Here is a 25,190-nt window from a genome sequence, read left to right on the forward strand (position 1 = left end):
CTAACTTCATGGAGTGTCCCCTAGTCTTTCTACTATCCGAAAGAGTAAATAACCGATTCACATCTACTCGTTCTAGACCTCTCATGATTTTAAACACCTCTATCATATCCCCCCTCAGTCGTCTCTTCTCCAAGTTGAAAAGTCCTAACCTCTTTAGTCTTTCCTCATAGGGGAGTTGTTCCATTCCCCTTATCATTTTGGTAGCCCTTCTCTGTACCTTCTCCATCGCAATTATATCTTTTTTGAGATGCGGCGACCAGGATTGTACACAGTATTCAAGGTGCGGTCTCACCATGCAGCGATACAGAGTCATTATGACATTTTCCGTTTTATTCATCATTCCTTTTCTAATAATTCCCAACATTCTGTTTGCTTTTTTGACTGCCGCAGCACACTGAACCGACGATTTCAATGTGTTATCCACTATGACACCTAGATCTCTTTCTTGGGTTGTAGCACCTAATATGGAACCCAACATCGTGTAATTATAGCATGGGTTATTTTTCCCTATATTTCCCTATATGCATCACCTTGCACTTATCCACATTAAATTTCATCTGCCTTATACCTCTTTCATTCATACCGACACATAAGGCATAATTCACTATTCATGTGCAAAAACCCTTTCACTAATATACTCAGTGGAAGCACTGAGAGGAGAGGATCACCTTGCTGGTGGCTGAAAGGAATCAGTAAGTTTTGTTTGGGAATTTTTTTTTATTATTGGGGAGAAGTAAACTATTGGGGTATATTATTTCATGTTTGTGCTTTTTAATAGTCAGTAAGGCAGCTAATAAACAGACGTTAGAGTGTTTATTTTTAAATAGTCAGTAAGGCAGCAAATAAACAGAATGTAATGTGTTTATTTCTAATAGTCAATAAGGCAGCTAATAAGCAGAAGTCAGTGTGTTTATATTTCCCAACCCTCCCACCCCTAGCTCATCCTTTAATTTAAAGCAGGTGCCACTTTCACACTAAAAAAAAAAATATCAGCCTTTTAACTTCAGTTCACGAATTCCCCACACCTTATTAAGAGTTTGATCATTCCCCTGTAGACCACTACCAGACATATAGTGAATTCACTAATACATTTAAAGGATGCTAATTAGACTCATTCTACTCCCATAGCAGCCTAAAACATAACTAGGAACTGAACAAATTTGAGAGGAAGGCAGCAGTCCAGCAGCAAGAGGGGGGCCTCCCAGTCTTTTGCATCGAGTGTCACATGTATGACTTTTTACCCGCTGGTGAGAAGTTGTACATGTGCATGCGATGCAAAGAGCTCCTGGCTCACAGAGAACGAGTCCGATCTCTGGAGGCTAGAGTGGCAGACCTGGAGGAGCTGAGATAAACAGAGAGGTACAGGGTGGCCCATGGAAAAGTATCCTGCCTCCAATGCACTGGTATTGGAGGCGGGCTACTTTTCCATGGGCCATCCTGTATATTATAGATGTGCATTTGTTTATCATTCAGGGGACCTGAAGCACAAAATGGATTTTCCCTGAACTTGGAGGGAGGAGGAGTATGGGGGGGTATATGAGAGAACTTCGGGGAAAATTTGTTTTTTGGGTTAGTGTGGGGGGGAGGGGCATATTTATTTTAAAAAAACACCCCAACCCTTCAAATTTACTGTATTATAATCCCCCCACCATCCCGATCCCTCCCCAAGACTTACTAAAAGCCCTGGTGGTTCAGCAGGGTCCCGCGAGCAATCTCTCCCTTCGGGCCGATGGGCCTGCTATGAATCAAAATGGTGCTGATGGCCCTTTGCCTTTACGATGTCACAGGGTCTACTGGTGTCATTGGTCGGCCCCTGTCACATGGTAGGAGCACAAAATGGCACCGGCCGTCCATTGCTCCTACCATGTGACAGGGGCCGACCAATGGCACCGATAGCCCCTGTGACATAGTAAGGGCAAAGACTATTGGTGCCATTTTTAATACTGGCAGCTGACAGTCTGAGTGCAGGAGATCGCTCCAGGACCCCCGCTGGACCAGCAGGGACTTTTGACAAGTCTTGGGGGAGACTCAAGAATCTGTACTGGGACCCATGCTTTTCAATATATTTATAAATGACCTGGAAAGGAATACGACGAGTGAGGTAATCAAATTTTCCAATGATACAAAATTATTCAGAGTAGTTAAATCACAAGCAGATTGTGATAAATTGCAGGAAGAACTTCAGAGACTGGAAAACTGGGCATCCAAATGGCAGATGAAATTTAATGTGGATAAGTGCAAGATGATGCATATAGGGAAAAATAACTCATGCTATAGTTACACAATGTTAGATTCCATATTTGGAGCTACCACCCATGAAAGAGATCTAGACATCATAGTGGATAACACATTGAAATCATCGGCTCTGTGTGCTGCAGCAGTCAAAAAAGCAAACAGAATGTTGGGAATTATTAGAAAGGGAATGGTGAATAAAACGGAAAATATCATAATGCCTCTGTATCGCTCCATGGTGAGACCGCACCTTGAATACTGTGTACAATTCTGGTCGCCGCATCTCAAAAAAGATATAGTTGCGATGGAGAAGGTACAGAGAAGGGCGACCAAAATGATAAAGGGGATGGAACAGCTCCCTTATGAGGAAAGACTAAAGAGGTTAGGACTGTTCAGCTTGGAGAAGAGATGGCTGAAGGGGGATATCATAGAGGTGTTTAAAATCATGAAAGGTCTAGAATGGGTAAATGTGAATCGATAATTTACTCTTTCGGATAATAGTAGGACTAGTGGGCACTCCATGAAGTTAGCATGTGGCACATTTAAAACTAATCGGAGAAAGTTATTTCACTCAATGCACAATTAAACTCTGGAATTTGTTTCCAGGGGATGTGGTATGTGCAGTTAGTGTAGCTGTGTTTAAAAAAGGATTGGATAAGTTCTTGGAGGAGAAGTCCATTACCTGCTATTAAGTTGACTTAGAAAATAGCCACTGCTATTACTAGTATCAGTAACATGGGATAGACAGTTTTTGGGTACTTGCCAGGTTCTTATGGCCTGGATTTGCCACTGTTGGAAACAGGATGCTGGGTTTGATGGTCCCTTGGTCTGACCCAATATGGCAAGTTCTTAAGTTCTTACACGCATTTCGCATTTCTCATGAACTTTCAGATAGCTGGCATATACACATCATCAATCTCATATCTGCTATGCACCTACCTGACCTTTATACCTCTTGCAGCTTCAACATCATCAGCCTCAAATGTTGAATGCACACATGCATAATTCATGCCCTCTCACTCACCCACAGTTACATGAGCTCTTCTAGCAAACTCATTTATACATTGGCATTCATTCATGCATGACTGAACCTGTATATACTGGCTCTCCTTGACAACCACGAACATATCCCAAGCTTCTCACACTACATCCTAAATATGCCTTCCACTAGAAATATCTCTACCCTGTTTCCCTGGCCTTCTGATGCACCTTCTAAAACCCCCTTGTCTCATACTGATGAACTTCAAAACCTGCTCTGGTCTACAGTGCAATACATCTCCAAACCACCTATGCCAGGCCCTCCCATGCCACATATACACTTTATTACACACAGAACCTCCACAGCCTCACATCTCCATTTCATCCATAGACATACCCAAACATAGTTCTAATCACAACTTACAGCTGTTTTGTCCATACTGAATCACTGCTGACTCTCATCCATTTCCCTCACCCACTTCTCTGACATTACACCATAACCATTTACATTACAATTTCTTTTTATTATTACTATTGTTGGTGGTTTCAAGGTAATATACATATTTTGTAAATATAGTTACCTTGATATTACAACTGTCCTACTGCCACACATACAGCGTACTCTTATTGAGGCTGATGTACTAACCCATACCTTTCATCTTTGGGTCCTGTCCAATTCCACCTAAATCCCTACCTAGGAATAGCAAGACTGTTTTTCTTAGTGAAAATTACATGGCTACAGATAGCTCTTATTTATTTGTAACATACAAGCCAACAAAGCTACAGTATACTTCACCAAAAAGCATTAAACCAATAGCCTCACCAACATAAGAAGGTGCTGCATCCATTTTAAAACAAAGTTTGACTTAATGATCAAACCTTAGAGGAAGCAATATTGCCTGTTTCAAACCAATCCATGTACATCCTGGTCTAAATTTGACAACAAGTACTCTAGGCCAGTGTTTGGGGAAGGTAGAATTTCTGCCTTCCAGCTGTGCTGAAACTCACTCATTAAGTAATAATTTAATACATATTGCTCCACCCCCTCCACTCCCAGATAGCGTACAGGGAACAGGAGGGGAGGGGTGAGGATGGAGGTGACACATGAAATATATTTTTACCATATAATTATAAAAGATGGAAATGTTTGACAATATACTTCAGAATTTTCTAATTCTTCACACAAAATCTAGCCCAAGCTAAAGGAGAAATCTGTAGGCCTGTACCTTAGACCTCTTTGTTCTGTTGTCTGGCTAATCAGGTTGAGGGTAGAGGGACAGCAATAGCACCAACAGTACGTAGGGTGGCACAAACCTAAAATGTGTCTCTGGAGACAATGACATATTCCTTTAGAATTACTGCTGCACCATGCAGATATTTTGCCTCCTTGTTACCATTACCCTGGCCTGCCCCTTTTATGCAGAGCTGGGTACCTTTTTATTGATGCAACCCAATTTTTTTTTTCTTTGATATAGGTGCCCTATTGTAAACCGTTATGATGGTGAATAACTTAATGACGGTATATAAAAACTCTTAAATAAATAAATAAAATAAATAAATGAGGGACTGGGCCCAAACTATACTATTTTTTATATGCGCCCAAATGCTCCATGTGGACTCGTGCCAGAATCCCCATGCCTTACCAAGCCAAGAACAACCATGTGTCTCAGCATCTGAGCACCACTAACAAAAGTACCCCAAATGTTATCAGTTCCTGAGACCACATTTTTGAGCAGTACCCACTCTTATCTGCCCTAAACCTATTAATCCCTACCATTTGTTATAAAATATTCAAATTATTTAGAGAGTGGTTGGAGGGATTTCTCTAGCAATCTGTTCCCTAATTTAACTTGCTGGCCTTTCTATTTATTGTCCCCATTCCTGAACCAGCTGGACAACTGCTGCTTATCTCCTTTCTTATCTGCTTCTGCCCTCCTTTTTTCTACCAATAGCTTTTCGGGAGTTATGCGTGTAACCCTTTGAAAATCTACCCCTTTCCTTCTTTGCCTTTGTTATGCTAGCATCACAGCAATAACATGTGTGGCATGCTTTTAACCACCAACTCTAGATATTGCTATTAGAAAAGGATTTATATCAAAAGCGAATGAGTAGCCTGATAAAAATTGTAATGAAATTTATTATTATTACATTATTGGGAGTGGAGGTTGTAAAAAAAACCAAACAATTTTAAGGGGTTCATTCATTATTTCCATATCTTCTGGACCACTTGGCTACACTGTTAAATATAAAATAATATTTATTTGCTAGAGTATAGCAATGTTTTATATATATATATATATATATATATATATATATATATATATATATATATATATATATATATATATATATATATATATATATATAATATATTTAATTAATATATCCATATATAAAATATATACCTATTTTAATTGTTGCCAGATACAGAAAATGAATCTCTCAAAGGGAATTCAGAGCCTCAGAGATTAGACGGTAACTATTAGTTCCAGTATTAAATATTTTGTTTTAGTCTAGAACTACATTAAAGACAGCAGACTAGTCATCAGACTTTAATTGGCATTAATTTTGCTTATAATCTGATCCAGCCACACCTGGTAGTTTGCAGAATAGAAGAAGAATGACCCTTGATATAAGAGACAGCTAACACAGGTTAAGTACAGTTCTGTACTCTTAAAGAACCAGATGACAGATTATTCCTAAATGCATTTTATATCATATTGAAGAATTTAACTTAACATAATTCACAGCAGAACACATTGTTGGAGCTGCCTTTTAGTCGTTTTTAGCTGTTTTGCTAAGAAAACCTAGAGACTACAGCCCTGAAAGGACTGACTCATATCTAAGTATGCATTACTGGTAGGTTGAATGAGCATGAGTCAGAGCTACCTTTCTTTTTACATAGAAAGTTCATTGGTGTTGTCAAGGAGTCCTGCAGCTGAAAGGCCTCATTGAATTTCAATGTTCAGAACAAAGTGTGTTGGCTGACTAAGCACTGAAGAACTAATGCATGTTTTGCTTTTATGTAGTTTTTTGAAAGGACTTTATTTTGTTTTTCCTTTATTATGTTGACTTTGGGGAAAGGCTGAGCAGATGTTCTCATTTTGAATATAAAATATGGGGAATGTAGTGTTTTCTCTTTCAGAATGCATCTTCTGATTGGCTCTTTTAATTGGAGAAATATTTTAAAAAAATACAATTTTCTATATACTGTTACCTTTAATCATGCAAAAATTCGGAATTTCCTTTTAGCTAAAGGAAACACAGGAGATGTCACTGAAAGACTGGAAGATATTAAAATCAGTTGGATAAGATTCAGAGAACTAACCCAACTTGTGAATGTCCTATCATCTTCATGAAGTGTTACACTAGATAGTAGGGGTGTGCATTCGTTTTGAACTTAAATGGAAAACGCAACTTATTTTTTTTTTTAACTTAAAAAAAGATGAGGCTTAAACGATCGGATTTCCAACTTATTCAACATAGCTATGTTGAATACGTTGTAAATCGCGATTGTTGATCTAAATAAAAATTTAAACCCCTCACCCTCCTTAATCCCCCCCCCCCAAGACTTACCAAAGCTGGCCAAAAGTTCCGTGAGGGTCCGGGAGCGGACGCGTGGGGAATCACGTGACGTCGGCGTCACGTCGGAGTGACGCGGCGTCACGTGATTCCCCTCGGGTTCGCTCCCGGACCCCTCGTTGGGCCCAAAAGGCACTTTTGGCCAGCTTGGGGGGGTCAGGAGGCCCCCCCAAGCTGGCCAAAAGTTCCTTTTGAGCCCAACGAGGGGTCCGGGAGCGAACCCGAGGGGAATCACGTGACGCCGCGTCACTCCGACGTGACGCCGACATCATGTGCTCCTTGCAAAGGAGTTCAGGAATGGCGTCCTGACCCCGCTGGCCACCAGGGAGTTTTGGTAAGTCTTGGGGGGGGGGATTAAGGCGGGTGAGGGGTTTAAATTTTTATTTGCACATATGGACATAGACTCAACTTATGGAATTCTCCATATGTCCATATTGACCGCAAATGGGACCCCCTTTCGACTTATGGACTTATGAACTTAAACTTTTGGTCTGCACATCCCTACTAGATAGCTTTGTGGTGAAGTTGTGCTGTTTACAAAAATAGCACATGAGAGCCATATAAAACAAGAAACATTCATGCCCAAACATGTTTTAAAACAACAGAGGCCAGAATGTTATAACAAAACCTCAAAGAATTATGTCAACATTTGAATCTGTCTAACTTGTGCTTGAAATTGTCACTAAAAGCTACTTGAAATTTTGAAAAAAACCTTAAAAACCTTGCTGTTTGGCTAATTCTGATTCTATTCACTTAAAGGGACATGATTCTCCATGTGCTGGCATTTTCTTAAAGTATATCTAAGCTTGCTGATGAGTAAATCTTATAGGGTTGAATATTGTCAGTTTAATAGTCCTGACCAAATATTAGAATTAAGGATTGGGACCACTATACTTGTACTGGACGGGGTCTCTTGTACTGGACAGGGAAAGGGTGATTCTGATTTGAAGGGGATGGATTGGGACCATTATTTTTTTATTGGACAGAGGTTTTTTTTTGTTATTAATTTGTTATATACCAGGCAAGAATTACTATCTTATATGGCAGTGATGAGATCTGTTACACTATCTTGTATGGGATGCAAGGATCAACGTAGGTGTATTGGGCAGAGATGGGATATGCTGCTTTGATCTGTTTGTGATTACATAGTAAAATGTATTATTTTAATGCCTGTAATCCACATTGAACAAGATTTTTTTTTTTTACTGTGGATATTGAGGAATATAAGTTTACATTAAATATTAGGGATGTGAATCGTGTCCTCGATCGTCTTAACGATCGATTTCGGCTGGGAGGGGGAGGGAATCGTATTGTTGCCGTTTGGGGGGGTAAAATATCGTGAAAAATCGTTAAAAATCGTTAAAAATCGAAAAATCGAAAAACCGGCATATTAAAACCCCCTAAAACCCACCCCCGACCCTTTAAATTAAATCCCCCACCCTCCCGAACCCCATCCCTCGCCGGAACATCGTTAAAAATCGAAAAATCGAAAAATCGAAAAACCGGCCACACTAAAACCCCTAAAACCCACCCCCGACCCTTTAAATTAAATCCCCCACCCAAATAACTTAAATAACCTGCGGGTCCAGCGGCGGTCCGGAACGGGCTCCTGCTCCTCAATCTTGTCGTCTTCAGCCGGCGCCATTTTCCAAAATGGCGCCGAAAAATGGCGGCGGCCATAGACGAAAAAGATTGGACGGCAGGAGGTCCTTCCGGACCCCCGCTGGACTTTTGGCAAGTCTCGTGGGGGTCAGGAGGCCCCCCACAAGCTGGCCAAAAGTTCCTGGAGGTCCAGCGGGGGTCAGGGAGCGATTTCCCGCCGCGAATCGTTTTCGTACGGAAATGGCACCGGCAGGAGATCGACTGCAGGAGGTCATTCAGCGAGGCGCCAGAACCCTCGCTGAACGACCTCCTGCAGTCGATCTCCTGCCGGCGCCATTTTCCGTACGAAACGATTCGCGGCGGGAAATCGCTCCCTGACCCCCGCTGGACCTCCAGGAACTTTTGGCCAGCTTGTGGGGGGCCTCCTGACCCCCACGAGACTTGCCAAAAGTACAGCGGGGGTCCGGAAGGACCTCCTGCCGTCCAATCTTTTTCGTCTATGGCCGCCGCCATTTTTCGGCGCCATTTTGGAAAATGGCGCCGGCTGAAGACGACAAGATTGAGGAGCAGGAGCCCGTTCCGGACCGCTGCCGTTCCGGACCGCCGCTGGACCCGCAGGTTATTTAAGTTATTTGGGGGGGGGGGTTCGGGAGGGTGGGGGATTTAATTTAAAGGGTCGGGGGTGGGTTTTAGGGGGTTTTAGTATGCCGGCTCACGATTCTAACGATTTATAACGATAAATCGTTAGAATCTGTATTGTATTGTGTTCCATAACGGTTTAAGACGATATTAAAATTATCGGACGATAATTTTAATCGTCCTAAAACGATTCACATCCCTATTAAATATAGACTATGTTTTTCCTTTTCTATGAAGCTCTAGATAGCAGAGAAACACTAGCTACCGGTGCTTATCAAAGAGAACTTGTTAAGATTAGTTTTTTGGTTCAAAGATTAATGGCACATTGGACTGTTTTTTCTTTTATTGCAGTTAATGGGTATAACTAATGCATTATTGGCATTTGCATTAAACTCTAGGTATTATTTTGATTTTGTATTACTACTATTAAAAAATTACACAAATGTTTGCTGTAACTTTTTGAAACAACATATCTCAGGGTTTTTTCAGTATATATATATATATATATATATATATATATGCATCTTGTTCTACCTCAAGTCTCACAATGCACCAAAAGTGTGCCTATAATTTTATGTTATTAATTCCTGTTCTAAGTTTCTCTAAAAGTTTGTTTTTATGACTACATACCCTGCTATTCTTTACTGTTTCAGTTAACAAATACAGTTTTCATTGAAACAGTCACTAGGGGGGTATCTATGCAATAAAACTCAAAGTAAAAACGTTTACAGTGCGAGTCACTAAAATATTAATGTGCACTGTAAGATACCACTTAACATGCTATGAAAATAAGTTTTACTGACTGCATATTACATTTTCGCCCCACTACTAGGGCTACGGTAGCAGCATGATGCACACTAGCTACTATCCAAAATTCACCGTATAGACACCAAAGGCTCACAAGAAGGGAGCCAGCACCATTTTTTAAGCAGGGGGGTAGTTGGTCAGCTTTTTCCTGCACCACTCTTCAATTGCCCTATTTGGATGTGGAAGGACTTGGAGGAGCCCTTCTGGGGAAAGCAATGGGTATGAGACAAGCTATGGTAGCATCTTGTGCTTAAATCTGGGTAGGTGTTGGGGGAAGCAGCCAAGTCTCAGAAGCCTCTTGTGCTTAGGCCCAGGTTGGGAGGGGTGTTTAGGACTCACTGGCCCCTTATTTTTGCTGTCAGGAGATGGGGGATTGCAGGGATAAAGTACTGGTGAGGCACTGGGTGGTAGAAATCCCTCTATAACAACTGTAGTTTTTCATCATGGGGAGACGTGCATTTGGGATTTTAGGCCTGGTACAACTAATACTTTGTCCTAGGCAGATGTTAAATTTTGGGGGCTTTGCCAAGCCCATGGGAAATAGCTGTTGTGCATCCTGTCCACGTGGGTGCAGTAACCGGGCCTGCTTACCTGGCGATACCTTCCACAAGCGCAGGCTTCCCTGCTGCCGCGAACCCCTGGCGCCCCCGTCACTCACCGTGGCCTCCCTCGGTATCTTCATCCCTGCAGGACTCACAGCGGAGCTCCCATCGAGGCTCCGCGTCTTTGGCCAGCTCGGCCCCGCCCCTAGGTGTGCGCGCGGCTGACCTCTCCACTCTTAAAGGGAGCAGCGTGTGAAAACCCCAGGAGGCGCACGCTGCTGACATCACTAAGGCTCCATATATAAGGTAGGGCTCAAACCCCAGATCCCTGCCTTGACAATCGGGTCAACACCGTCGGTGTGATAGTTTGCCTCTGTTCCAAATGTCTCCTGTTCTAGCATCTCCAGTCCCAGGTAGTACCCAGCTGGACTGACTTCTTGGTACTGACCTCTGCCTGCCTGACCATTCTCTTGCCTGTCACCTGGAACCGACCACTGCCTGCCTGATCATTCTCTTGCCTGCCGCCTGGAACTTCCACTGCCTGCCTGACCATTCTCTTGCCTGCCACCTGGAACTGACCACTGCCTGCCTGACCATTCTCTTGCCTGCCGCCTGGAACTGACTATTGCCTGCCTGATCACTCTACTGTCTGCCACTTGGAACCGACCCTCGCTTGTCACGACTATGTACAGACTGATTCTGGTATTGACCTTTGCTTTGGCTGACCTCTCTTGGACCGATACTCTGGCTCTGACCCTTGCACTTCACTCAGTCACTCTCTTCTGGCCCCCGGTGACCATTGGACCAAAGCACTCGGATAACAACCGCGACCTCCATGTGGCCAGACCTGCAGACGCTGCCTGTCTCATCTGGAGGATCTCTTTGAGCTGTTGCCTTCCCGAGGTCTCCGAAGCTTCCGGTTCGGGTCTAGCTCAACCGCTCTGCATCAGCCGCACACCCTTGCTTGTGGTGGGCACACCTCTATGATACTTCTCCGGGAGACCACCAGAGGCCTAAGTCCAGGCAGTCTGGATACCCAAGGGCTCAACCTGTGGAAACCCCAGACTGTTATTGGTGAAGCTCCAGCTAGCCTCTGTCTCCTTGTGTGCTCTGCCTCCTGGTGGCAGGCGCTCTCTGGGTCCGACCAGAGAGCAGTACCAATCCTACACCAGGCCAAGGGTCCACTTCCAGTGCAATAGGTTGCCAAGGCCATGGACTCAGCGGAGTCTCTTGCCTTGCAGGCCATTTCAGGCCTGGCTAATCATTTCTGAGAGCAACAACGGATCTTAGAAGCGTTGACTTCTTCTGTAGAGAAGATGCGTACACAGTTGGAAGAATCTGTCATGGCCAACTCAGAAGGTCTTGCTCAAAGCTTGCCCTCAAGGGCACCACTGGCCCTCCCAGCTCCACCCCGTTTTAATGGGGATCTGCGCCTGTGTCAAGGCTTCATAAACCAGTGCTATATGCAGTTTTCATTGCAACCCTCACTGTTTCCTGATGAAGCAACTAAGATCACCTTTATCCTTTCACGCCTTGAGGGGGAAAGCCCTGGCATGGGCTTCCCCACTTTGGGAGCATTCTGAGACCAGCTCCCCAGTTCATCTCTGTCTTCTGATAGACCTTTGAGGACCCAGGCCAACATGCGGTTGCTGGCCATCAGTTTGCTGCAGCAGCCAAAAAAGCAAACAGAATGTTAGGAATTATTAGGAAGGGAATGGTTAATAAAACGGAAAATGTCATAATGCATCTATCTATATTGCTCCATGGTGAGACCGCACCTTGAATACTGTGTACAATTCTGGTCGCCACATCTCAAAAAAGATATAGTTGCGATGGAGAAGGTACAGAGAAGGGCAACCAAAATGATAAAGGGGAAGGAACGGCTCCCCTATGAGGAAAGACTGAAGAGGTTAGGGCTGTTCAGCTTGGAGAAGAGACAGCTGAGGGGGGATATGATAGAGGTCTTTAAGATCATGAGAGGTCTTGAACGAGTAGATGTGACTCGGTTATTTACACTTTCGAATAAAAGAAGGAGCAGGGGGCATTCCATGAAGTTAGCAAGTAGAACATTTAAGACTAATTGGAGAAAATTCTTTTTCACTCAACGCACAGTAGAGCTCTGGAATTTGTTGCCAGACGATGTGGTTGGTGCAGTTAGTGTAGCTGGGTTCAAAAAAGATTTGGATAAGTTCTTGGAGGAGAAGTCCATTAACGGCTATTAATCAAGTTTACTTAGGGAATAGCCACTGCTATTAATTGCATCAGTATCATGGGATCTTCTTAGTGTTTGGGTAATTGCCAGGTTCTTGTGGCCTGGTTTGGCCTCTGTTGGAAACAGGATGCTGGGCTTGATGGACCCTTGGTCTGACCCAGAATGGCAATTACTTATGTTCTTATGTTCTTATCTACTCCACCTCTGCCAGGGCTTGCACTTACTTGCCAAGTATACAGTAGAATTCAGAACACTCACTACTGAACTAGGTTGGCAGGAAGACTGCTTAAGGGCACTCTACCTCGAGGGACTGTCTCCGGCTCTTAAGGACGAACTGGCCACCCGCAAAATTCCCATTTCTCTCTGGAAGAATTGATTTCCTTGGTCGGTAGAATTGACTACTGTCTCCAACAACGTCATCAGGAGGTGAGGTCCCTCCAAGCTCCTACTCCACAACCAAATACAGCGAGTCCTCCATTGAAGGCTTTACCAGCCTCACAGCCACCTGAGGAGTCCATGCAAATCAATTGCGATCGTTTGACTTCTGAGGAAAATCTCCAATGCAGAAAAGCAGACCTCTGCTTATATTGCGGTGGTTCTGGACACCTTTTTCAAACCTGCCCCGTGCGTCCGGGAAACTCCAGACCCTGAGCCCAGCAGGGGTCCCGAGCTTGGGTGTGACTGTTTCTGGCCCTCAACTATTTCTCCCTATCTCCCTCTTAGGGGAGACACATTCCTTTGCTACCACTGCCCTTATAGACACTGGGGCGAGTAGAAACTTTATCATGGAAGATATCGTTAAAATTCTTCAGATACAGATCCAACCTCTAGCAGTACCGCTCCATATCACCTTGATCCAGGGGGAACACTTCCCTGGTCATATTACTCACTGTACCATGACTATTCACCTCACCGTTGGAACCCTCCATGACGAAGAAATCTCTCTTCTAATCCTCAGACGGTCCATGCACCCAATAGTCCTTGGACTTCCCTGGCTCCAGTTACATGCACCCCACTTTGACTGGCAGTCCCTTCAACTAACTCAGTGGGGTCCTCAGTGTCAGAACCATTGTTTACGGCAAGTGTCTCCATCTGTGACCATGCTCAACACTACAACCCTTCCTGGACTGTCTTCTCCATACTCAGAATTCCAGGATGTCTTTTCCAAGACAAACGCTGATATCTTGCCACCACTTTGAGAATTTAATTGTCCCATAGACTTACTACCCGGAACTATGCCTCACAAGGGCAGAACTTATCCCCTATCACTTCCGGAAACACAAGCCATGTCCGAGTATATAAAAGAGAACTTAGATAAAGGTTTCATCAACCCTCTAATTCCCAGGCAGGAGCTGGGTTCTTCTTCATAAAGAAGGATGGCAGCTTGAGGCCCTGCATAGACTATAGAGGCTTGAACACAGTGACTCATAAAGTCCGCCTTTAGCACGAAAGACGGCTACTACGAGTACGTAGCGATGCCCTTCGGGCTTTGCAACGCCCCTGCAGTGTTTCAATGCTTAATGAATGAGATCCTTTAGGACCTTTTATACTCCTTTGTCATAGTATATCTGGACGATATACTAATATTCTCCAAAGACCTAAAGTCCCATCATTCACACGTCCAAACAGTCCTCCAAAGCCTCAGGGACCATCATCTCTATGCAAAATTAGAAAAGTGTATTTTTGAACAACCCAGTCTTCCATTTTTAGGCTACATCATTTCCAACCGTGGCTTCACCCTGGACCCTGATAAACTCCAGGGTATTCGAGACTGGCCACAACCAGTGGGCTTTCATGCCCTACAAAGATTCCTTGGGTTTACAAACTACTATTGAATCGTTATCGCTAATTACTCCTCCCTAGCCACTCCACTTACCGCCATGACTAGAAAAGGATGTGACCTCAGAGTGTGGAGTCCCTAAGCCCAATCAGCATTCCATGCCTTGAAGGAAGCCTTCTGTTCCAGTCCATGTCTACGTCATCTGGATCCTAACTGTCCCTTCACTGTCGAAGTTGACACATCCGCCATCGGAGCAGGAGCGGTTCTGAGTCAGTACTCCACTAAAGGAACCTTAGTACCATGCTCCTTCTACTCACATAAATTATCCTCCACTGAGCAAAATTATACTATAGTGGAACCATGAACTCCTAGCCATGAAGCTAGCCCTCCAAGAATGGTGTCTTTGGTTGGAAGGGGCACAACACAAGTTTACAATATTTACTGACCACAAGAATCTAGAACTTCTAAAAGAGGCCCAATTGCTTAATCCCAGACAAGCCCACTGGGCCCTGTTTTTTGAATGCTTCAACTTCAAGCTCCACTATCACCCAGCAACTAAAAACCTATGCTCTCTCGCTCCATCGAACCGGAGGATACACCCGAGACTCCTAGGCACATTATCGATCCAGCCTGCATATCCATTGCAGTCACCACCACGGTACCAGCCAGGAAGGTGGTGGTCCCCCACCATCTCCATGAGCGTGTGCTCTGTTGGGCTCATGACTCTAAGCTAGCTGGTCATCCAGGATGAGCCCGGACTCTCGAGATGCTTCAAAGGCATTATTGGTGGCCTAGTATGTTAAAGGACTCCCGCGACTATATGGACTCTTGTCCAGTTTGTGCGCAACAAAAACCTCCAACTGGCCGCCCATGGGGCCTCTTCCAACCTCTTCCTGTGCCCAGTGAACCTTGGTCAAGTCTCGCTATTGATTTTATTGTGGACCTACCTCCCTCAAAAGGTAACACTGTCATCTAGGTGATCATTGACCGTTTCTCAAAAATGGACCACTTTGTCCCACTGCCTGGTCTACCCTCAGCTCAAGAACTAGCTAAACTCTTTTTGACCCAAGTATTTCGTCTGCATGGACTCCCACAGGAAATCATCTCTGATCAAGGCCCTCAATTTGCTGCCAAATATTGGAGATCCCTTTGTACGAAGTTTTATATCACATTAAACCTAACCTCAGCCTATCATCCGCAAGCAAATGGCCAAGCTGGAAGGACAAACCATTCCTTATGGTTGTTTCTACGATCATATGCCAACGACCAGCAAGATAACTGAGCTGGCCTCCTGCCTTGGCCGGAACTATCCCACAATATTGACGTTGCCTCTGCCACCTTTTGCGGTAGTCTTTGGCCACCAACCACGCCTACCTCTACCGGTTCTGCTCACTGTACCTTTACTTGCAGCTCAGTCTATAGCACAAACTATTCGCAGACTCTGGAATCAAGTAAAAGAGACTAAATCAAGCAGCTGAGTGGGCCAAATGCTTTACCGACGTCCATCGTCAGGCCGTTCCCCTGTTCCAACCAGGCCAGAAAGTCTGGCTCAGTACAAAACATATTTGATTGTGCCTACCATCTCAACGACTAGCCCCCAGATTCATAGGGCCTTTCCCAATTCCTCGACCCATTGGTGCAGTCACCTATCAGTTGCAACTCCCTGCCTACATGGGAATCCACAACACGTTCCACGTGTCATTATTGAAACCCCTAGTCCTGTCCTGGCCTTTCCAAAGACCTCCTTTTCCCACACAACTTATGGCCAAAGCAGAAAATATGCTACAAGTCAAGGAGGTCCTGAACGTTCGACGTTGACGGAGCCAATGGGAGTACCTCCTGTCATGGGAGGGTTTTGGTCCGGAGGAAAACTCCTGGGAACCCTCTCATCACAAGGCCTTGCTCCAGACTGTAAACAGCGACCTTCCAGAGAAGCCTAAGCCAGTAAGGGGGAGGCCTAGAAGGGGAGTACTGTTGTGCATCCCGGCCGCGTGGGTGCCACGACTGGGCCTGCTCACCTGGCGTTACATTCCACAAGCGCAGGCTTGCCTGCTGCTGCGAACCCCCGGCACCCCCTTCGCTCACTGTGGCCTCCCTTGGCATCTCCGTCCCTGCAGGCCTCACAGCGGAGATTCCATCAGGGCTCCATGTCTTCGGCCGGCTTGGCCCCACCACTAGGCATGCGCGCGGCCAAGCTCTCCACTCTTAAAGGGAAAACCCTGGGAGGCACACTCTGATGACATCACTAAGGCTCCATATATAAGGCAGGGCTCAAACCCCTGAACCCTGCCTTGGCAATTTGGTCAACGCCATTGGAGTGATTGTTTCTCTCTGTTCCAGTGTCTCCTGTTCCAGCATCTCCAGCCCCAGCATCTCCTTCCCAGGTAGTACCCAGCAGGACTAACTTCTTGGTACTGACCTCTGCCTGCCTGACCATTCTCTTGCCTGCCGCCTGGAACCAACTACTGCCTGCCTGATCACTCTACTGTCTGCCGCCTGGAACTGACCCTCGCTTGTCACGACTACACACTGACTGATTCTGGTATTGACTTTTGCTTTGGCTGACCTCTCTTGGACTGATACTCTGGCTCTGACCCTTTTGCTTCACTCAGACACTCTCTTCTGGCCCCTGGTGACCATTGGACCAAAGCACTCGGATAACAGCCCCGGCCTCCATGTGGCTAGACCTGCAGGCACTGCCTGTCTCATCTGGAGGACCTCTCTGAACTGTTACCTTCCCGAGGTCTCTGGAGCTTCCGGATCAGGTCTAGCTCAACCGCTCTTCATCAGCCATGCACCCTTGCTTGTGGTGGCACACCTCTCCGATACCTCTCCAGGAGACCACCGGAGGCCCACCTAAATCCAGGCGGTCCGGGTACCCAAGGGCTCTACTTGCGGAAACCCCAGACTGTTATTGGTGATGCTCCAGCTAGCATCTGTCTCCTTGTGTGCTCTGCCTCCTGGTGGCAGGCACTCTCTGGGTCTGACCAGAGGGCTGTACCAATCCTCACCAGGCCAAGAGTCTACCTCCAGTGCAACAATAGCAGAAGTGGTTAGCATATGATGTTCCCTCATTTACTTTGTGTAGGCCTTACTGCATAGCATGCTAATTTTGGCATGCACAAAAAGCCCTTAATGTGCACATTAAACTGCAGTACATAGATCCTAAAATCACATTAGAAAACCAGTTGAATATTTGCTGTAGCTATTGTGCATTCTTTCAAATGAAACCAAATAAAAAATTATTTACAATTGATTAGCTTTCTCCCTTGATTAATACATAGCGATATATAGGATTATAGGCTTCAAAGGAAATATTTTTAATTGCCCTTATTGTTTCTATGTTGGTGCTTTCACCTGTCATACCTTAACTCTAATTAAATATAATTTCCATATAATATTAAATATTATCTCCTGCTAGTGCCTTCTGCAACCACAGGGACTATTGCTTCATTAAAGTAAACCACATAATGTGATAACTAATTCAGGAAATCATCTAACCTACCAATGAGTTTGTCTAATTACCTGCATATAATTTATGCAAAGTCAAAAGCAGAAGGGTTCAGATTCTAGGCAAGAATTAGCATTACATGATCTACTTTACATGACTAGAATATATTGATATTGAACAGCAGTCATTTTTGTTTTTGTCTTCCTGTACATTTTTATAGTTCTACAGCAGAACACTTATCACCCATTGTGTTACCTGAAACGTCTGCAACAATGATCGCTTCTGATGTGTGCCATGATACTACTGACCTGTAGCATTTGTAAGTAGCCTTCTTGTGGGTCACATAACAGTGAAGAAATCCGGTGGTTATTCCTCATGCATCTTAAATTGCTGTCTTTTGACAAAGGGAAAATCTGTCGTATGACTGTTATCCTCCCAAGTGAGCTGTGTACAAGTTCTAATATTTCTGCATCGCTGATTTCCTATGGAAGAAAAATAAAATCATTATGTGTATAAGATCATTCATCATTTGAATAACATTAACCAAAAAAAAAAGTGACAGTTAATGAATCTGTCAGTTTGGTCTAAGTTTAATTGTCATATGGAATGGCTGGGCTGGAGGCTCAGTTGCCATGCAGTATGCTGCCATATGAAGAAACTGGATTTGATACTCAAGACATGTCAGATCTTCTGTTCTCCATGCTACCTGGGGCCAGGGATGCTGCAGAAGCACTGAAAACAACCCCTCAAACCCCGCCCCCCAAACAAAAAGAACAAAAATGGAGTCACTTCAAGCACTTCTCCCACACCTAAGACATCCACAGGGCCCTAGCCTACCCAGCTGGGCTTTACTGGTCCCCTCCAACCTCCACTCCAATAGCATGTAAAGACTGAGGCCAGGGTCTGGGCCTAGCTGAAGCTCTCTGGGCTCCTCTGACCTCCACATCTGCTCTCTCAAATATTGCCAGGGCTGGAGACCTCACTGACACCCATTTACCCTATCCTATAGCATCTTTCCATGAGTCCAAATAGCATGAGAGAAGCACATGTAATCCTGCCCTGCCTTTGGTAACTTTAAATATGGCACTGGTGGTCCAAATGGCAGCACCACAGTGACATTACTGCGGTGCCTGTCTAAGATGCGGTAACGCCATTATGTTGTACGGCCATATGTTTGTACTTGCATTAGAGATGTGCATTTATTTGTAATGAATGCCAAAAATGCAGCAAATAAAGCCAATTTCAGTTTATTGATTATTTTTTTATATACAGACATTTGATCTGAGATATCACATCAGTTTACATTCAGGTACTTCCCTATCCCCAGAGGGCTTACAATCTAAGTTTGTACCTGAGGCAATGGAGGGTAAAGTGACTTGCCCAAGGTCACAAGGAGTGACAGCGGGACTTAAATCCTGGTCTCCTGGTTCGTAGCCCACTGCTCTAACTAGACTATTCCTCCTCCACTAGGCTACTCATTCCAAATGTAACAAACTGAGTATAGCTTCCTATGAAAATACCATAAAATGTTTGGGTATTTTCATATTCATGTCATTAAAAAAAAATTGGCTGAGCCTTACCAGCCAAAATACAAATTGGCCCAATGTTAGGGCCTAGCACTGGGGTGGGCCTGGAGCAGAGGTCTAGGGTGAGCTAGGGCTTGGTACCGAGGTCTGGGGCTATGCACAGTTCTATGCCCAGGATGGGGCTGAGGCCTAGGCCCAGGGTAGGATAGTACTGAATCATAGACTGGGGCTAGGGGCCTAGTGTTGAGCCTAGACTCAGGCAGGAACTCAGTGCCAAGGCCTTGGTCCATGCCAGGGCCTGACATCAAGGCCAAGCTCAGGATGGGGCTGGAGTCTAGCACAGAGGCCTAGAGTTGGGCCAGGCCCAATACCAAGTCTAGAACTGGGCTGAGCCCATGACTGGAGTAGAAATGCCTAAGCACCAGCATAGCACCGAGGGCTAGACCTGGACTGGGGCTGCCATCAATGCCTAGGCCCTGGCCTAGGCTTAGATGCAATCTATCTGGGGAATGGTGCCAAAGTGACATCACTTTGGTACCTTCCTCTGGTATGGATAGCATAGTAATATTTTTATGTATGGCCGGGTCTGGGAAGACCAAGCTAGGGCAGCTGGAAGCCTTTTTGTTTTGTTTTGGGGTTTTATTTCTTGTTTAATATATTTTTTTCAGTTTGGTCAAAGAATCTAACCAATAAAAACATTAAATGAATATAATATAAATGGAAAAACTCAAAAAATTTAAAAACAAATCAAACAGTAGATTTTTGAGCTGAATATTCATAATATATTTGTATTGCTGTCCAACATAATGGTGCCAGCCACATGGGCTTCATTCCTGCCTTTTGGTCTTGCAGTTGGATGCATTCAGGTAGGGTAAAGTAGGATCATATTTAAATACTAAGCATCTATTGGCAGCAAAGGGTGAGGGTGGGAATGGAATCCAACTCCTCCCATCATAATGTCATCAGCAGTACAGAAGTTTGTGAAAGAGAGGGGGTGAGGAACCTCTGATTGCCCCTATTTATGTCTTCTTCTCTCTGGTCTTCCACTTACCCCCAAGTCATGGTATTACTCAGCTCCAGCAGCAATAAAATTCTAAAAAGAAAATTCAGCATGGGGCCTCTAGCTGCCAGTCATGCTTTCAATGCTTTGTAGCACCCTCCTTCCTTGCTTTATTTGCAAGTCCAAAAGACTTTGAGAGCACAACCGGCAGCTGAAGGCCCCATGCTGAATTTTCTTTTTAGAATTGCACTGTTGCTACTGCTGGAGCTAAGCATCGTCGTGACTCGGAGTTAGGTCTGCATAGAAGAAAGGGAACAGTGGCAAAACTCCTATCAGCTTTTGGCACTAGAGCCAGTTGCCTATATTGCCTATATCAGGACCTGAGAGAGAGTGGGGACCAGGGAGGCCCTGGCTAGACCAAGGGATGTCGATTGTGTACGTCCCGGCCCTGTGGATGTCTTGGGGGATGAAGGGGGTTTGGAGGGCCTCAGGGAGGCCCATTTTAAAAATGTTATATGAAAAAAAAAGTTCAGGTATTTTTGTGAGAAGCCAGTTCTAATTTGTATCAATTGGAAAGAACAAAAAATGGCCTCATTCATTCCATTTTTTGCTTTCATTTGAAATGATGCATATCACTTTTAGATTTCCTGTCTGGTCATCCATATAAAGTTGTAATCATGTTATCTAATATATGAGTCCAGAGTCTTGATGCCTATGTTTGTACTCTTTTGTGGGAGGGGTCAAGGAGGAGTCACAACTATCACATTACTATTTCAAAATTATGCCTACAAATAAACAAGCATGCTTCTTCACAGGGCCAGTGCAAGGGGATTTGGCCCCCTAGGCGAGCCTTCTCCCTTGTGCCCCCCCCCCCCCGGCTGCACCACCACCCCCCGGTCTCGGCCCCGACTCCTACCTCATTCTCGATCACGCCCACTGACTGTGTGGTTTTCTGGGTCACGTGCAGGTTGGTCACTGCTTGCGGCCCGCCAAATCTCCACTCCTCTTTGCCACCGCTTGCGGCCCCATATGACTCGCAGCCAGTGACGCACCAAGGGTCTCCGGCACCCAGGGGCCAATGCATTTGTGTGCGTCTCCAGCATCCCTCCCCGTAATCCTTCTTGTACTAAATCTTAAGGTCACAGAAAATCCGTGGTGTCTCTAGACAGAAGAATTTGGAGGGGGAGAACCAAAAATGACATTTTTTCATCACACCCACCTCTATAGCATGGATCCTGCTTTAAAATTGGTTATAAAAAAAAAAGTGTTAATAAAAAAGTCCAAAGGGTCTTCTGCGTAATTTTAAAAAGCTGGCCAGTTTCACACTATAAAATTTTGATAGCCTCATTCAACTAATTCTATATGGCTATGAGAGTGAAGTCTGGAATATATAGGAAGGGTCAGAATGTCAATATAAATCCTACACCTCCAGTTCTCTAACTCTGTGCATCCACTGAAATCCCCCCAAACAATGGAGCTTGGATGTTTCTCTTATAGCTCATCATACTAAAAGATATTTTCAAATTCTAGTGTCACCTCACAGTAACAGCAGCACAAACACCTTCCACTGCCAGACACATGGTGAACTAACATAAAACCCCACAAAAAAAGACAATCAAAATCTATACTGCAATCCCATCGTAACATAACAGTAATAATACCAAGGACTCAAACAATAACCCTACCTGTGAATAAGCAAGGGTAAATATTATACTGGGTCCTAGAATACCAATACACCACCTACTCAGGAAACAAAATAAACCCGATTACTATAGATCCCTATGCTAGCAGAATCTCTCAGCACGGTCACACACACAGAGCAGAGACAGACCCTCACCAAATACAGAATACAAAATAAAGGAGCACAAATTAGAAAAAACTGAAATGGAAACCCCAAGAAGCCAGACTCTGTGTATTAACAATGTAAAAACAGAACCACCATTCCTCATAAAACAATAAAATCAAGAAACATGAAGCATCAGTTATAATATCTATTTATTTATTTAATGCTTTTTTATACCAGCATTCATGATACAGATCATATCATGCCGGTTTACAAGGAACCAGGGTTAAAACAGTTACAATAGCATTAACGTAACGGAGAAAGGCAAAAGTTACAATAAAACAAGGGTAATGGAACTTGGGGACGAGGAGGCCAGAGCGAAAGGAACTCGTTGATTATAACAAATTATATAGTGTACTGAGTGTTAGGCAATGGTAGTTACTAGTTAGGGTGGACCTGTGCTTAAGGAAAGGCTTGTTGAAATAACCATGTCTTGAGTCTTTTTCTGAAAGTCAAAAGGCAGGGTTCCTGTCTGAGCTCCGGGGGAATAGAGTTCCATATGTTTAACAGTAAAACCATACTAGTAAAAGAATATTTTAAAACTACTGATAAATAGAATTTCTATTAATTAAAATCATATACATTTTTTACAATTTCCCAAACACCAATAAAATATTTCAAAACAGCACATATATCAAATAACACACAATAATTAAAACTAATAAGGATTTTAAAAAGCCCTTGCTGTCCATACATGAGAGCTCTTGATTTCCAGTCACCCTGATATTGTCGAGGATTAGGCGGTTATCCTCTCTCTCACACACATATTCACATGTCCATTCTTTCTCACACATACACTGTCATATACATACACATTCATGCTCTTATACCCACCATAACCTCTCACTCTCACAGACACTGACACACTCTCAGGCTGGAGGACACTCTCTTCCCCCTCCACACACAACCCCCCCTCCTCCCAACAAACACTCTTACTCCCCTGGATTTTCTCATACACACTCATGCTATCATTCTCACTGGCTCCCTCACATACACACAAGCACACACACTCAGGCAAGCTCCCAGTCATTCTCACACTGAACCCCAGGCAGGCTCCCATTCATTTTCACACCACTCCCTCCCCATCCCCCAGGCATGCACACATTCATTCTCACACATACAGACCCCAGGCAGGCACCAATTTATTCTCACACACACACACACACACACATACACCACACACACAGGCAGGCACCGATTCTCACACATACAAATCCCAGGAAGACACCCATTTATTCTCATACACAAACACACCCTCAGGCAGGCACCCATGCATTCACACAAATACACCCCCAGGCAGACCCCCATTCATACACATGCACACACTAAAGGCAGAGACCCCCTCTCTTTCTTTTGCCAGCAACCTCAGAGCCTCTCTCATTCCTCTGCTGCCACTATCACTGCTGCCGCGTGGCTATTGGGGAGGTGCTGATTGCTGCTACTGACACTGAAGCTCATTCTGCTGCCTCCTCTGTGCAGGCCCCGTGGGCTTCCAGTTCCTCCATGCTGATCTCGTACATTATGAGATCCGCATAGAGAAAGGGCTACTCTTGCACATTCCCAAAGATTACATGTGCCAATCAGTAAAAAGTAATTTTTTTTTTTTTTTACATTTGCTTTCTGATCTTAGTTTTCTAATCACTTGGTCACAGGCTTTTTTTTTTCCCACCTTCCCTTTCTTATTTTTTGCCAATTCCTTTTATATTGTCTTTTTTTCTATTTCTTTTCTCTCCATCTGTCTTCTTCCCTCAAACACACAGTCAGTTTCTCATTCTCACATGCTTTCTCTCTCTCTCTCTCACTCACACACACACAGGCTCTCACTCTCATATGTTCTCTCTCATACAATCATTCATACACACAGTCTCCCACTGGCACATGCTATCTGACTCTCACACACACAAGTTCTCTTTCATACACACAGTCTCTCACTGGCACATGCTGTCTGAGTCTCACACACACAGGCTCTCTCTCACTCCCACATGCTGTCTTGCTCAAGCACAAGCTCTCACTGTCACATGCTGTCTCTCTCACACACACAAAGGCTCTCACATGCTGTCTCTGCAAACATTCAGGTCTTCATAACCACACACAGTCTCTCATCTCACTCTCACACACAATCTTCAACTCATCTCATACATGCACACATACACACTCTACAGGCCATCAGCCTCTCTCTCACCTCTGGGCCTCTTCTTTACGGGTCAGCACAGGATGAGCTCTGCAGTGGCCCTGGTCTTCACGGGCCACGCTGCTCCTCTTCTTCACGTGGCTGATGCTCCTCCTCCTTCCTGCCCGCGCGGCTCCGGCAACATTTTTCTTCCGGGGCCGCGCGGGCAGGAAGGAGGAGGAGCTCCTGCACGTTTAGACTCGACCTTTTTCTTCGGGCCGTGGTGATGTGCACTCCACCACAGCCCTGTTGATCTTCTTGCTGTGTGTATCTGGCACACAGCACAGCAGTAGTTCACCACTCAGCTGCCAGTGGGATGAGGTCCACTGGCGGCCATCGGCCATCGGCGGCTCGGCACCCCCTAATGCTCGGCGCCCTAGGCGATCGCCTAGTTTGCCTAGTGCTTCCAGCGGCCCTGCTTCTTCACTTTTTGTGCCCTATTTTTCTGCCTGAAATTAAGTTTGGCTCAGTACATTATAATTCTAAAAACAACTATTAAATTACTTAGTTTATATGAGAATATTCCAGCAACCCCTTTTCAAAACAGATTCTCTTTTGAGAATATACATTTCAAATATTTTTGTTTTGCTTTTTTTTTTTTTTTGGTTGGGTGGGGGAGGGTCATTTTGTTTGAGGTTTATTTGAAATAAAATAAAATACAAAACAAATAAATATATGAGTGTTTATCCAGACTTCCTACCCACCAGCCCTCCCAACTTCTGTCTCTGGGCAGCCTCCCCCTTGCCACATTTTACCACATCCATGTAGTATCCAAAATCCAAAATGTGACTGAAGTGATCCCCAGTTGCCCCTACCCTACTTGCCC

General features: G+C 44.5%; 1 protein-coding gene across 1 annotated transcript in view; it reads right to left on the reverse strand.

Annotated features, from left to right (window-relative positions):
* The window catches only part of GRID1 (glutamate ionotropic receptor delta type subunit 1), a 2,200,418-nt gene that overhangs the window by 562,788 nt on the left and 1,612,440 nt on the right, over positions 1-25,190 (reverse strand). Inside the window, 1 exon segment of the mRNA XM_029609310.1 lies at positions 18,134-18,307. Within this exon segment, the coding sequence (XP_029465170.1) occupies positions 18,134-18,307 (174 nt within the window).

The sequence above is a fragment of the Rhinatrema bivittatum genome, chromosome 7 (genome assembly GCF_901001135.1).
Source record: "Rhinatrema bivittatum chromosome 7, aRhiBiv1.1, whole genome shotgun sequence".
NCBI lineage: Eukaryota > Metazoa > Chordata > Amphibia > Gymnophiona > Rhinatrematidae > Rhinatrema > Rhinatrema bivittatum.